This window comes from Hyperoodon ampullatus, assembly GCF_949752795.1.
Source record: "Hyperoodon ampullatus genome assembly, chromosome: 8".
In the NCBI taxonomy this organism is placed as follows: Eukaryota; Metazoa; Chordata; class Mammalia; order Artiodactyla; family Ziphiidae; genus Hyperoodon; species Hyperoodon ampullatus.
The window spans coordinates 36,611,951-36,627,502 of NC_136921.1; the positions used below are offsets into that span (position 1 = coordinate 36,611,951).

The window sequence follows — 15,552 nt, forward strand, 5'->3', positions numbered from 1 at the left end:
GAGCATGGCAGTAATCACAGAGGAACTGAATGTTATAATCTATGGTTCCAGCAATCAGAGGAGACATGAGGGTAAAAGTTCCCTCTGATTTGACTCATACATTGAACCCTTTTAACATCTGCAAATTCTGTTCAAAAAACTTTTTTGTTGAGAAGTTGCCTATAACACATCTATGTGCAAAAATCTGTCAGTAAGCAAAGCAATCCTCCTGTGTCTCAGTGTCTTCAGACCCTAACAAACTTACTGCCGGTCCCGCATTTACATTTCATACACAGCTGGCTCCACCGTGTGGTGTTCAGAATAAATAACATTTATTATAGGACCATAAAAGCAAGGTCACGTAGTCAGTAATACCATATACGCCTTGAGGGGGGACTGTACATGATAAAATAAATTACATCCAGCTTGCTAGGTCATTAAATCAAAAGCAAGAGGGAAAATGTTTCTGTCACGTGAGCCAGGAAACGCAACAGTAGTGAGGCTCGCTCATTTGTTTATTCAACTAATATTTACTGAGCTCTACTATGCACCATATATTATTCTGGGCCCTGGGGATATAGCAGTGGACAAGATAGACAAAGTTCCTGCCTTAGTTGGAAAGACAGACAATGGAACAAATCAACTAAGTAATATTTACTACAATGTTGGATGTGACAAGTGCTATAAACCAAATTAAATCCGGGTTAGGGCATAGAGAGAGATGGGGAGGGGTTCTTTTAAATATGGTTGACAAAAATAAAGGCAAACAATCCATATTTAGCTCTCCCAAAGTTCATTTAGATAAATGACCCAAAATATCAAATACATATAAATATGAACATTCTCTTGCAGACATAAAAGGTTAAAATGCTTCAAGATGCTCAAATCTTGGTTTCTAAACATGATCCTGCCTCAGACTCTTCAGGCTGGTATAACAAAAATACCATAGCCGGGGTGGCTTATACAACAAACATTTACTTCTCACAGTTCTGGAGACTGCAAAGTCTAAGATCAAGGTGCCAACAGATTCAGTGGCTGGCGAGAGCTGCTTTCTGGTTCGTAGGGGGCCACCTTCTCACTATATCCTCACATGCAGAAGGAGGGAGCTCTCTGGGCTCTCTTTTATGAGGGCACTAATCCCACTCATGAGAGCTCCACCTTCATGACTTAATTCCTTCCAAAGGCCTCACCTCCTAATATCATCCAACTGATTATTTCAATATATGAGTTTGGGAGGGACACAAATATTCAGTCTATAGAAATTTCCCTGAAAAGAAATCATGACTCCTTGGAGAAAGCACTGATTTTTCAAATCTGAGGCAGGAAGTGGACAAGAAGATCCTGGGACATGTTGTTGTGCCAGAAAACACAGAAGCATTCAGACAGGGTCGTGATAGTCTTTAACCTGAAATAGCAGATTATAGGGGATCCCACTGGCAAACTGGGGGCGATTTAAGCACCAAGAAGAGTAACTACTGTAATTGATATTACATTGAATGATTAAAATTCATGAGTTTGTGGTGATTTTTTTTAAAGGGAAGGGGGCTCTGTTTTATAGAATGCCAGCAAAACGTATTATAGAATTAGAGAATCATTTTGCTAATTATAATGGAATACTGATTCATGTAAGGATTATCTTGTATATTAATTTCCTGTTGCTGACGTAACAAATTACTATAAACTCAGTGGCTTAAAACAACACAGATTTATCATTTTATAGTTCTGGAAGTCAGAAGTCTAAAATGAGTCAGCATAGCTGTGTCCCTTTTGCAGACTCTAGGGGAGAATCTGTTTCCGCCTTTTCTAGTTTCTAGATGCTGTCTACACTCCTTGACTCTCACATCACTGCAACCTCTGCTCCATTATAGCAGCTCCTTCTCTCTGACTCTGACCCTTCTGCTTCCCTTTTCTAAGGATCATTGGGATAACACTGGGTTCACCCAGATAATCCAGGATACTCTCCCCATCATGAGATCCTTAATCATATCTACAAAGTGCCATTTCACCATGTAAGATAAAACAGTCAGAGTCCAGAGCTAAGGTTGTAGACATCTATGGGAGCCGTTATTCAGCCTACCACAAATTGTATGTATGTGTGTATATATATGTACCTATATGTATATACATGTATATGTATATATAATGTGTGTTATATATTATGAAGTACACAAATCACTTACAAGATATTCTTGAATCTAATTAAGCCTTTAGCCCTAACTTCCAGGTTATAGAAATGACATCATAATAAAATAATCAAACACATTCAGGATATGGGACATGCTGTATGTCTACTATCCTAGACTCCTCAAAATTGAAATGTCATAAAAAGGATGGAGGATATCCTAAAAATTTTAAAAAGACTTAAAAGAGATAATAACAAAATACAATGTGTGAACCTTGCTTGAATCTCATTCAAAAAGATATTTCTAAGACAATTGGTAGAATTTTAAATTTGGTTTTAAATATTAGATGATATGGAATTATTGCTAATGTTCTTATGTTTATACAAGATAATGTCCTTATTTTGGAGGAATGCATGTTGAAATATTTAGGAGTAAAGTATACGATGTCTGGAACTTACTTTCAAATGGTTTAGATAAAAACCGTGTGTGTGTGTGTGTGTGTGTGTGTGTGTGTGTGTGTGTAAAGAGAGAAAAGGAAAAAGAAAGAGACAGCAAAATGTTAATGTTTGATGAATCTAAGGGAAGAGTATATAGTTGTTTATCATAAACTCCTAGAGAAAGCATAGGAGGTAATCTCCTTGACACTGGTCTTGGCAAAGGTTTTTTTGGATTTGACACCAAAGCAAAGGCAACAAAAGCAAAAATTAAGTAAGTGGGACTACACAAACTAAAAAGCTTCTGCACAGTAAAGGAAATCATTAACAAAATGAAAATGCAACCTGTGGAATGGGAGAAAATATTTGCAAACCACATATCTGATAGGAGTTAATATTCAAAATATACAAGGAGCTCATACAACTCAACAGCAAAACCAAACCAAACCAAACAAACCCAAATAACCCAATTAAAAAATGGGCAAAGGATCTGAATAGACATTTTTCCAGAAAAGATATACAAATGGCCGACAGGTACTAGAAAAGGTGCTCAACATCACTAATCATCAGGTAAACGCAAGTAAAAATAAAAACCTAATACCTGTAAGGATGTTTATTATCAAAAAGTCAAAAGATTAACAAACACTGGTAAGGATGTGGAAAAAACAGAACACTTGTGCACTGTTGGTAGGACTATAAATTGGTACAGCCACCATGGAATACAGTATAGAGGTTCCTCAAGAAATTAAAAATAGAACTAACATAGATGGAACAATCCACTCTGCATATATATATCCAAAGAAAATGAAAATGAAATCATTATCTCGAAATGATATCTGAACTCCCATGTTCATTGCAGCATTATTCACAATAGTCAAGGTATGGAAACAAACTAAATATTGACAGATGAGTGAATAAAGATATGGAATATTTGTGTGTGTTTGTGCATGTGTGTGTGTGTGTGTGTGTGTGCGTGTGTGGTAAATTATATAATGGAATATTATTCAGCCTTAAAAAAGAAGGAAATCCTGTCATGTGCTACAACCTGAATGAACCTGGGGGACATTATGCTAAGTGAAATAAGCCAAAGAAAGACAAATATTGCATGGTATCACTGATACGTGGAACCTTACCCCCTCGCTGCAAAAATAAAAAAGACAAAAAAAAAAAAAACAACGTTGAACTCACTGGGAGCAATTGGATTGTAAGATCTGGAAGGATAAAAGCTAGTGAGGTCAAGACAAATACCTTAGGACCCCTACCATACAACCTGAAATGGTCAAAATCTTTGGTGAAACGACCCATCACAGTAGGGATAAAACAGCTATATTCAATAACACGGATAGGAAAATTTTTCTGGGGTAGAAGATATGCCAATTTACTTCATCTGTATCTAACATAATTTGGGGGGAAAATTTAAAGATCGGTTAGAGACCAAAACTGACCCACTGCATCCAGCCTTTCAACCATCTCTAAGAAGGAGCCAGACGCACAAGTAAAGCCATGTTGGATCAGCTTGGCCTTCACATAAATATCCCCAAGTGACCTCAGTCAACACCACATAGAGCAGACAAACTTTCAAGTCAAACCCTGCCCAAATTTATGAGTAAAGTAAGTGATTGTTATTTTTAAGCTACTAAATTTTGGGTTTGTTAAATGGTAATAAATAACTTTCAACATTACTGCAGTCAGCTTTGATAGTGTCCTTGCTTCCCAGCCCAAGAATATGTCTCAGGCTACTCTTGCTTGTTTTCTGCATGGACCTGGAACTGCTCCCAATGCCCGTCTCCTTTTATTGAGAAACCATATACAAAGCGCATTATTTGGGTATCAGGTACTTTTTTTTAAGAAACAAAACATTACAGTCACATTCCACTCCCGTCCTCCCGAGGTAGTCGCCACTATAATGAGTTTAGTGCCATATTAATCTCTTGCATTTTAAAAAAGTTTTACAATTTATGTATATTTTCACAAACAATAAATCAGTGTATTTCACTGATTCTAAATCACACATTCACCATCCATTTTAAAATCACTGGAGATGCATCTTACAACAGATGGCAAGTGATAGTTTAACTGGTTGTATTTTTTTTCATTTTAGCAATATGTGCCTTACTGATCTATTATCTGTTTCATCTAAGATTAGATGAAACATAGATTAGCTCTTTTATACTTTATAAAAAATTTAATCATTTGAGCTTATTTTCCTGCAAATTACTTTTCTTGCTAAATATTTTAGCAAACTTTGTTTAGGTATAATTTGCATTAAAAATATATAATAACGTAGGGGCAGGACAGGAATAAAGATGCAGATGTAGAGAATGGACTTGAGGACACGAGGAGGGGGAAGGGTAAGCTGGGACGAAGTAAGTGGAATGGACATATATACACTACCAAACATAAAATAGCTAGCTAGTGGAAAGCAGCCGCGTAACACAGGGAAATCAGCTTGGTGCTTTCTGTCCACCTAGAGGGGTCGGATAGGGAGGGTGGGAGGGAGACACAAGAGGGAGGAGATATGGGGATACGTGTATATGTATAGCTGATTCACTTTGTTAAACTAAACAGTGTGTGTGTGTGTGTGTGTGTATATATATATATATATATATATATATATATATATATATATATGATCATTTACATATAACAAAATGTACCCAATTTAAGTCCAGAGTTTGATGAGTCATGATAGCTGTACAAAGCTGTTTAACTTTTCATTATTAAGCTATGAGCATTATTTATATATTCTGGATACAGGTCCTTTGTCAGATATATGGATTACAAATAGTTTCTCCCAATCTGTGACTTGGCTTTTCATTTTCTCACTGCTGTCTTTCAAAGAGCAGAAGTATTAATTTTAATAAATTCCAATTTATAAATTTTTCTTTCACGATTCACACTTTTTGTCTCCTAAGAAATCTTTCTCTATCCCAAGACAGCAATTTCTATGTTTCCTTCTAGAATTTCTAGAGTATTAGTTTTGTTAAGTCTATGATCCATTTTGCAATCTAAATTTTGCACTAAAATTGTGTATGGTGTGAGGCGAGAGATGAGGTTATTTCCTATTTGAATATAGAGTTACCCATTTGTTAAAAAGACTTTTTTTTTTCTCATTGAATAACTATGGCACCTTTGTCAAAAATCAGTTGTCCAACATGCATGGGTCCTTTTACTCTATTCTGTCCACTAGCCCCTAACATTTCTTATAAAACAGGTCTTCTGTCAACAAATCCTCTCAACTTTTCCTTGTCTGAAAAAGTCTTTTCTCACCTTTTCTGAAGGATATTTTTGCTGAATATAGAATTCTAGGTCAACAGGTTTATTTCTTTCAGTACTTTAAAGATGTCATGCCAAGGCCTCTAACCTGCATAGTTTGAGAAAAGAAATATAGTCATTCTCTGTATGGAATGTGTCTTTTTTTTTCCTCTAACTGCTTTTCTAATTTTCTCTAGTTTTCAACAATTTGATTATGATGTACCTTAGTGAGGTTTTCTTTATGTGCTTCCCTGCTTGTTGAATTTCCTGGATCTGTGGGTTTATAGTTTTCATCAATTAGGAAAACTTTCAGACATTATTTCTTACATTGTTTTTGTCTCCCCATCCCAACTTCTAGGAGTCCAAATACAAGTATGTTAGAAGACGTCATATTACTTCATAGGGGAGTAAGTTACTGTTCTATTTCTTTTTTCTCTTTGTGCTTTAGTAAGCCTCACTGATTTTTAGTACTGTAGTGACCCATCTGCTATAATTCCATCTGTTCTTTCTCATCCAGCTAGTGACCAAAGAGGTAATCAAGTAGCAGCAGTGATTTTTAAAAATAAATCTTACACATGAATTATTGGTATAAGTGTATTAACCACAAATAAAATATTTAAGGACTATTAATTTAAAAATGTGTAATTTTTTCAATATCTTCTTTATTGTCATAAAATGAGTTTGTGTATATATACATATACATGTAACATTAGAAATGATACTGAATATGATGCCAATGATGGGCTGCTGTAATTTTTTTACTTTGACTTCCTTCTACAGAAAGTGATGACAATCTGTGGAAAATGCTTTATTGTATCATGCCAATTTACTACAAGGAGTATTTCAAAATAATACAAAAGTAATCCACAGACTTGATTAAGTGAAGATCAACTGATCTGAAAATTTTTTCTTGCTTAGTTCTTCACAGTAATTGCTAAAAGTCCAATAAGCTGATTTTTCCAAGATCAATTATTCTAATAACTTTGGGTGTTCAATCCGTGCAATGGTCCAGTCAGGCTTTACTCCTTGTGTAAACTCCCTGTGAAATCTAGGGAAAAAATTATAAATAATGTGAATCTTATATCAGTCCAAATACTTCCTGGATAACTACATAATTTGCAACTATATATTAGAGACAGTTGTTAGCAAAAAGCTAACAGTTAATGATAAATAAAAATCAAAAGTTTAATCTACCAATTTGATCACAAAATATGTCCCCACAAAATCAGAAGTGCATTCTCAACTAAAATGAGTATTTTTAATGGACTGATCTACATACACTCCAACATCTGCCAGCCCTTGAGAGGAACTTCAATGTTATTCTATTGTTAAGTACTAGCCATAATATACGCCTAATATGAGGAGAAATAAATTGGAATATGGTGATAAAAACAGCACTTTCATGGAAGTTGGTTTATGTGATTAGACTTACTCATAGCTTACACTAAGACCAATCTTGAAAAGCAGTGTTTATGCGTTGCCCGTGATCTTAGTAGGGAATATCAGAAGAACCAAAGGTTAGTGTTGATTATAGTGTTCTAAATGACATCTTAAAAAAGAGACAATTCAGCAGATTTAAATTAAGTATTTAAATATACAGAATATTTTGGGTAATTACAAATAAAGCAAAATTCAAAACAGAAAAAGAAAAGAAAAAAAGCACATCTCCTTCAAGAAAAGTGAAAAAAAAATGAAGATATAATTCCCTTTACCTTAGCAAAACAGGATACATTTTCTTTCCTAGGTCGTTTTTGGGATTTGTTCATTATTTTAAAGCAAATTTGTATAACTCTGGTGACATAACAGTATTCCCTTTTAAATAGATATTAAACTATGACATAACAGTATTCTCTTTTAAATAGATATTAAACTATGTCTCCACTGACTCACTTGACTTGTTCACTGTTCCAAATTTTATTAGTACAATAATACACTAGAGTGTCTCTTTTAAATAGTTTGTTAACCTCCTGTTAGACAGTACCTACTTAAGGGCAGGAACCCTTCAATTCTGTATCTGAACCCCTACCAGAGTACTTGGTAAATAGGAGATGGTCAATAAATGTCTAGTGAGTGAATGGTCCATGTGCCAATTATGGCAGATTTTATTTTCCAAAGATGGCCATAACTACCTCTTGCATCCCACATGCTCTTCTGCAATGTGACCTTGCTGATGCCCCATGAAGAGGTGGAGTCTCTCCATGCCCTTTCACCGTGCAGATCCTGTGACTGCTTGGACCAGCAAACCATGGTGGAAATGATGTTGTTCCAATACTGGGCATAGCCCTTTACTGGTCTAGCATCTTCTGTCTTCTGCCTCTTGGAAGCCAACCACCATGTAAACATGTGACTAGCTTAACACTACCACAAGCCCAAGCCACAAAGAGAGGCCTTGGAGAATGAGACGTCATGTGGAGAAGCCAAGGAGCACCATGGTGCTGCCCACATGAGTGAAGAAGCCATTGTGGAAATGAACCCCTAGCTCTGGCCACCCCACTTGATGCCAGAGGGAGCAGAGAAAACTCCACAGCTGAGCCTTTCCAAAATTCCTGAGCAGTAGAATAGCAGGCAAAATGAATGGCTATTTGACGCCACCGAGTTTTGGAGTGGTTTGTAATGTAGCAATAGACAGCTGAAATACAGTTTAATTAAATTCAGCAATATTACCTCTTCTTAATTTCTGAACACTCCTGTTTCGTGGCCAGTGTGTCTTTCTGACTTTCTCTCTTCATAAATAACTTGTCAAATTTCAATCTTTTTCTCCCTAAAGCTCCCTTTAGTTTTCATACTTTCATACTACCTTCTATTTTCTAGAGAAAGGAAACAACGAAATGTGATTAGACTTACTCATAGCTCGCACTAAGAAGTTGTTTAGTTTCCACGTTCTGATCCCCCAACTTAACCTGGAACACACTGGCTCCACTTATAGTTTCACTGGGGATGTTGGCACTGGTTAGATACCAAAAGCACATCAGGATGTTAACAAACTTCCTTCCTTAGAGAAAAAACATACACACATACAAATACAAATCACAATAATCTATCATCCTTATATCCTTAATGAAATCAGCAATTGGCAGTAATTATACAGCTGTTACAGACCAAATTTGGGGCTCATTCTAGTCTAACTTAAGATACCTGTATTGACACGTTTGTATTTTTAGAAAATTCTCCTGGGGTTTATGACACCTCCCTCTCTGGATTACACTACTAAGAGCTACTATTTACTGAGCAGGTACTTTTTACCAAGTGTACTACATGGATTACTTTCAATTTGTAGCATTTTCTAAAATTATGATAACAGATATCTATTGTCAAACCAAAAATGGGGGGGGAACACTTTTTTGCTGCTATGTCATTAACTTAACCCCAACTGCCAGAAAGAAGCCTTCTATTCTACCCCTAATTCACTTTACTATGCCCAGTGATTATGACAACGTCCTGTGCAAAAATCAGGTAGTAACCATGGTGCTAAGATGCAATGTGAAATATTAGGAAGAAGAAAATATTTATCATTAAAAGTACCTTTACAAATGTTTCAAATTAATATGTGTGTGAAAATTTTTTCACTATTAACAGTCCTCAGTCAGAACTGCCTTAGCAAGCGTGTAAGCAAAGACTAGATTTCCTGTGTGCCTAGCACATAATACACTGCAAATATTTGTAGAAGGAGTAAGTAAGTCAAGTTTTCAGGAACGCTATTGGGGAAATAGGACAAAGAGAAGAACAAGATAAATGCTAAAGTTCCTTTCAACTCTTTTCATCATCTCCAAATAAATCCAATTTGGGAGTTCTGAGTTAATGTTACTTTCAAAACAGTCTTTAGCTAATATTATTTACTTTTTCTTTTACTCTTTACTCCTACTTAACATACAGCTAGACACTTAAAATATTCAATTGTTTTCCTTTCAGTTAGGAAATCTGAAACACAAATGTTTTCATTTTAAGATATGGGAGCAGCTTGTCTTAGACAATTTCCATTAACTTAAGTTACAATGCTCTCTTCTGTGAATTAAATAACTTTAGGGAAAAGTTCTAGATAGAAAGGCATAAGAAACTATTACTATATCCCAAGTCTTCCAGAGCTAGGGCTTTAAAGAATGAATATATTATTTTCTCTGCAGTTCTATAAATATCCACTTGTACCAACAGAATGTCACTATTCCATGATTATTCACTAGTTTAGGTTATCTGGACAATTGTGGGTCATTTAATGTTGACTATGCTCCAGCATTACCTTTCTCATCGTAGTAAATGGAGATGTCTCCTGTTGATGTATATACAATTTCATCTATGTCAGCAGCAAGGGCATTTTTATGGTTGTCAGGTAGTGAAGTAACCTTTTCTTTCAATACACGTAGTGTCTAGGTATGGAAAAAGCAAACCATAGTTCACTTGTTGAATAACTATTGAGCCTGCGCTCTAGAGCCCACAAGCCAAAACTACTGAGCCCACAAGCCACAACTACCGAAGCCCGTGCGCCTAGAGCCCACGCTCCACAACAAGAGAATCCACCGCAATGAGAAGCCCGCACACCACAAGGAAGAGAAGCCTCTGCTCGCCGCAACTAGAGAGAGCCCGTGCGCAGCAACAAAGACCCAATGCAGCCAAAAATAAATAAATAAATAAAAAAGCAAGGCTGAAAGGGATCTGATGATTCAATTAGATAATTCCTAATAGAACTGTTCTTATATAGAATTCAGTTCTTATACAGAATTCTATATAAGAACTGAAAGACATCATATTAACTTACTTATGCCTTAAGTAGCAAGTCATTCTATACTTTTATATGACCCCAAGTACCCAAAAGGCAAGATACAGGGACTCTACTTTGGCTGATGGCATGCATATTACTTTATTTTATTTTATTTTTTATTTTTTTATTTAAGGGTGATTTATTTTACTTAAGGGTGGCAGTGGGAATAGTCATAGATTTCTAATACAAACCAAATACAAAAATCAAACAACCATAAGAATACTGAAAATCTAAATATGAAAAGCTAATCTTTTAGGAGAAAAATAAGAAGACTTTTTTTTTTTTTGTCAATGGTAATGGATATGTAAGGATATTGACAACAACGCTGGAATAGCAGAGGAATTGGAAATGCTATACGTTGATAAATGGGAAACTAGCTAAATTAATTATATTGCATGTACACAATAAAATACCATGCAGAAAGCAAACACATATATAGTCTTTGGTTGAACCATATACCATTCTAAGTCTCTACATTACATATACTACCTCACATGATTTCCCAACAATACTACTACTATCCCATTTTATATATGAGACAAGAAGTTAAGTAAGCATGCATACTATTTTAAAGCATAAATAAGGACAACATATATCATTCTACTACAAGAGAATAATACATTTATTTTTAAAGGAAAAATAAAAGTATACTTTACCTCTTTGGCCACAAGTTCTTCCAATAGATCAAACTTACTCTGTGACAGCAACTTGGACACATGAGCAAAAGCCTTAAAAAAAAAACAGTGGGGGGAGGGTGGTGATTATTATTTCAAGATATCATGTGAAATACCGTACAATGTACAGTGCTCATACTTGAATGGCTAAGTGTAACAAAGACTATTTTATGATAAAGGCAATAGACAATGTCAAACACTAGATATCAGTGTTAGGCATAACTCCTCCAAAGTTGGTTGACTTTTCTTTTCTCATATGGCCTTCCCACATGGACAGTAGTAAGTGAGCAGATTGCTACTTATGTATCTACTCCAAGGACCTGGGAAAAGATTGCGTGTGGTGTACGTACTACGTCCTCAATAAAAAAATCTCCTATATATTTCCTTTTAAAATAATGATGAAGTAATCAACCATTGTGACTGTTATATGGTCCTCCTCTTAATCATGAATACACAGCAGCACAACCTAGACGGTACTGGGAGTCTGGAGATCTGGGTTGCAGTTGTACCTCATTAAGATAGATAAGGCAGGTTTGGTAAAGCGGGAGAAAAGATAATGAGTTTGCACAATCTAATACAGTAGATCCCAACTTTGAAGTACGAGATCCCATTTTAAAGTGGGAGGGACCCAACTGCAATCCTCCACATGCCTAGCAGTGAGGAATGGAATTGTGCATTAAGACTCTACCTGTCTTCGAGAAGCTTGCAGTCTACTTGAGGAGGGAGCCAAGAAAACTGACAAGTTCAAAAATTATGACAGGAATAAGAACAGGATGATTTGGGAGCATACAGGTGAGCACTTAAGCTATCTGCGTGGAAAAGAGAGGGCTTCCTAAAGGAAGTAATATCTAAGATGAAATTTCAAGAACTGGCAAGAGAAATAGGATGCACAGGTGTGTCAGACAGACAATACTCATAATTGTTATAGGCTAAATTGTGTTCCCCCAAATTCATATGTTGAAGCCCTAACTCCCAGTACCTCAGAAGGCAACTATATTTGGAGACAGGACCTTTAAAGAGGTGATGAAGTCAAATGAGGGTGGGCCCTAATCCAATCTGACTGGTGTCCTTACAAGAGGAAATCTGGATATACACAGAGATACTAGGGCACACATGCACAGCGGAGGAAAAAAATACCCAACATGTGAGGACACAGCAAGAAGGCAATCATCTACAAGGAAAGGAAAGAGGCCTCAGAAGAAACCAACCAACAAGGTGCCAACGCCCTGTACTTGGACTTCTAACCTCCAGAATGTAAGAAAATAAAGTTCTGTGGTTTAAGCAACCCAGATTGAGGTGTTTTGTTGTGGCAGCCCTAGCAATAATGGAGTTGAATTTTGAGGAAAAGCACACTTCCAAATGGATTCAAGGATCCCTTGCAAACACTTTAGAGGCTCTCAGGGTTCAGAAACACTGTATGTTTTAGTAAGCCTTTGTGTGCAGAAGATGGGTGAAATTTGGTAAGAAGAAACAAAGACCATAACCATCATGTTGAAACCCAACCATGAGACTCTAGTTTGTGTGGCCAAAGAAGATCACACCTGAGCAAATTATCCTATAAGGTAATAAGGAACGATTAGGAGGCTGCCCTGATAAGGCTTTGGTGATATAAGATTGCCTAACCTAAACAGGCTTCTAGGAAATAGCCCTCTTTTTCATAGAAAAGGCCAAAATATGCTAGCAAGATACAGGAAAACAGACAGTACATGGTTAGTGGTTTGAGGGCAGTAATAGGGAAGGTATCACGTCATATGTGCGTATCAATGGAAAGTAGGGTTTGTGGAGCTAATAAAGCTGTTTAAGGATTGTATATCACCAGACCACCTATTCCTCTGGCTCACATGATGAATAAAGGCTTGCCTAGATTGGTATAAAATAAGCTACAGGATATATCGTATAACGCAGGGAATATAGCCAATATTTTATAATAACTATAAATGGAGTGTAACCTTTAAAAATTGTGAATCACTACATTGTATACCTGTATTATATATATATATATATATATATATATATATAATACATAATATTGTACATCAACATACTTCAAAAAATTTTTCTTAAATAATAAATTAAAAAAAAAAAAAGCTTGCCTAGATTGTACTTAACCATCTCAACTTCTAGTGACCCTGGAGGACCAAGACTGCTTATAGAGTGGGTTACAGGACAATGCACCTCAGCACTTGCTAGCTATGCATCCTTGAGCCAATCGTTTCACCTTTTTAGAACTTGATTTTTATCATCTGAAAGAATTAGACTAGAATAATGAGCACGAAGGTCCCTTTTTATGTTCTATGATTAAAAAAAAATCTTAAAGAACATGATCTAATTGATAACTTGATATTCACATCCCAAGATAACATCTTATTGATAGGAGGTTAGTCTAAGGAGAAAGGGCAAATTGAGCCCATGAGAGTAGATAATCTACCCAGTGTTTTTGCATCAGATTATTCCCAAGCCCTAGAATTACATCTATGCAGAGGAAGGTATAGTTGCCTTATGAGATCTAATAGGAAGAAGGTTTTTCAGCTATGTCCTTTTAAGTCGTACGTGTTGAAAAACTGGTTTGCTTGATCTGAAAGGTATGTTAAAGTAACCGCTGGTTTAATGGAATCACTAAATATTTGCCATGGATGACCCAACATTCTTTTTGGAAATCAGAATGGTTAAATGCACAAAAATTGACTTAGATGAGGCAAGACTGTATACAAACTGGCTGATGAAGGGGTGCAGATACTACTTAATAACAAGGATGAGGGCTAAAATAGCTCACAGCTGGAGGATCTTTAGGATCAAAGAGTGACTAAAAAGTGTCCCATGCTCCTCTGTGTTCAGAGAAAATAGGGACTTAGGCTTGAATCCTGCCCATAGTGGGGAGATGACTTCCATTCCTTATTGACACATAAATAAGCATGAGGTAGACAAGCTCAAGTCATCAGCAGAGTGGTGGAGAACAGTAGCATCATGCCCATTTACCTCTGCATGGACAAAAGATTCTGAAAACTGACATGAGCAGAGGTTTATCCCTTACAATGCTGTTAATCAAGCTTGCTCTTTACTTTTTAATTTTTTACAAAAACATAAATCAGTCAGGAGTTCACTCGGGGAAGCAAAAGCAGGAGTTAATATTGACATTGATTATAAAGTTGAAAACATTTAATTTATAACTGACAGGTCACATAAATAAATATCAATGTCTGTTTATAGAAATAATCTAAAAAAAAGCTAGGATTAAATATATCAATACCAGCATACGATCAATACTGTCTTTTTCATTCTGCAGAAAATCACGTTCAGAAAAAATAAAGCCATGTGGCTTCTACAGAAACTGGCTTTGAATCCATTTCTGACTCAAAACCTATAGACAGTAGAAAAAGTAATTAAGGGACTTCACCTTGGTGCCTCCATCGAAACCCTATTTCTCGGCGATCTTGCAACATAAGCAGAAGCTTAATTTAAATCAAGAAGTGGCCGGAGGGCTCTGTGTCTGGGTCACTACCCACATGTTATCATTTGAGACCCAGTGGAAACCTCACCACTAAACACTTTTGCGTGTCTAATAGTCGAATGCATGAGAGGCAGAGAGATTTTCTACAGAGAAATAAACAAACCTGCTTCGCTCCCTCTGAGAATTCTGCGATGCTGAACTCTTGGTCGAAATAGGCCCAGATAAGGAAGGAGTAAATTCTAGTCCGAATCCAGCTGATGGGGTTGGAGAACCCCAGGACGATCATCTTGGTTTTCTGGCGCTGCTGGGGCTGCTCCTCGGTGCTGTAGGTTCGCCGAGGGCAGGAAGGGAAAGCGGGAAGGGTTGTGGGGAGTCCCAGAGGGCTGAGCAGGGGACGCTGAGGAGCCCGAGAAGGCAGCGCCAAGGCCGCAGAGGCCCAAGAGACTCGAGGAAATGGGGCCGCTCCCGAGCCGAGGCGGCGGCGGCAGAAGCAGCAAAGTCCAGCCAACGGCGGCCACACGTCGGCCGAACCGGGAGTCCAGAGTCGGGCGGCCGAGCCCGGCAGAGGCCGAGAAAGCAGCAAGCGGGGTAAAAGACTGACGGCCAGCGCCATTTTTGTGACCTTTCACCCCTTGCCTGTGCAGTACGGAAACAAAGTCGGCGGGAAACCACCTAGGCGGGACTCGGAGAAAGAGACTGGAGAGTCAAGCCGGCCTGTTACTGCACCTCTGGTGAGTTCTCCACTTCCCCGCTCTCCATCACATGCTCGTCGGCCCCCAGCCCCGCGCTCGGAACCCGCCGCTCTCGCGACTCAGCCGGCCTCGTGGAACTTTTCTCTCCCGGACCTGTTTCCGGGCGGTCCGCGCGGTTGGAACGTGTTAGGGCC

The 15,552-nt window shown here is 37.4% G+C and overlaps 1 protein-coding gene across 2 annotated transcripts in view; it reads right to left on the reverse strand.

Annotated features, from left to right (window-relative positions):
* Positions 1-15,279, reverse strand: part of MAIP1 (matrix AAA peptidase interacting protein 1) — a gene marked incomplete at its 5' end in the record, with an annotated part of 40,619 nt that extends 25,340 nt beyond the window's left edge. Inside the window, 5 exons of one of the 2 annotated variants that reach the window (XM_079709868.1) lie at positions 6,585-6,839; positions 8,636-8,783; positions 10,026-10,152; positions 11,201-11,272; positions 14,830-15,279. In XM_079709868.1, coding sequence (XP_079565994.1) covers positions 6,761-6,839; positions 8,636-8,783; positions 10,026-10,152; positions 11,201-11,272; positions 14,830-15,279 — 876 coding nt within the window. In that variant the 3' untranslated portion in view covers positions 6,585-6,760. Of the gene's footprint in view, positions 1-6,584; positions 6,840-8,635; positions 8,784-10,025; positions 10,153-11,200; positions 11,273-14,829 lie in introns of those variants that run through there. The other variant, XM_079709869.1, reaches the window with a different exon arrangement.
* Positions 15,280-15,552: the final 273 nt, after the last annotated feature.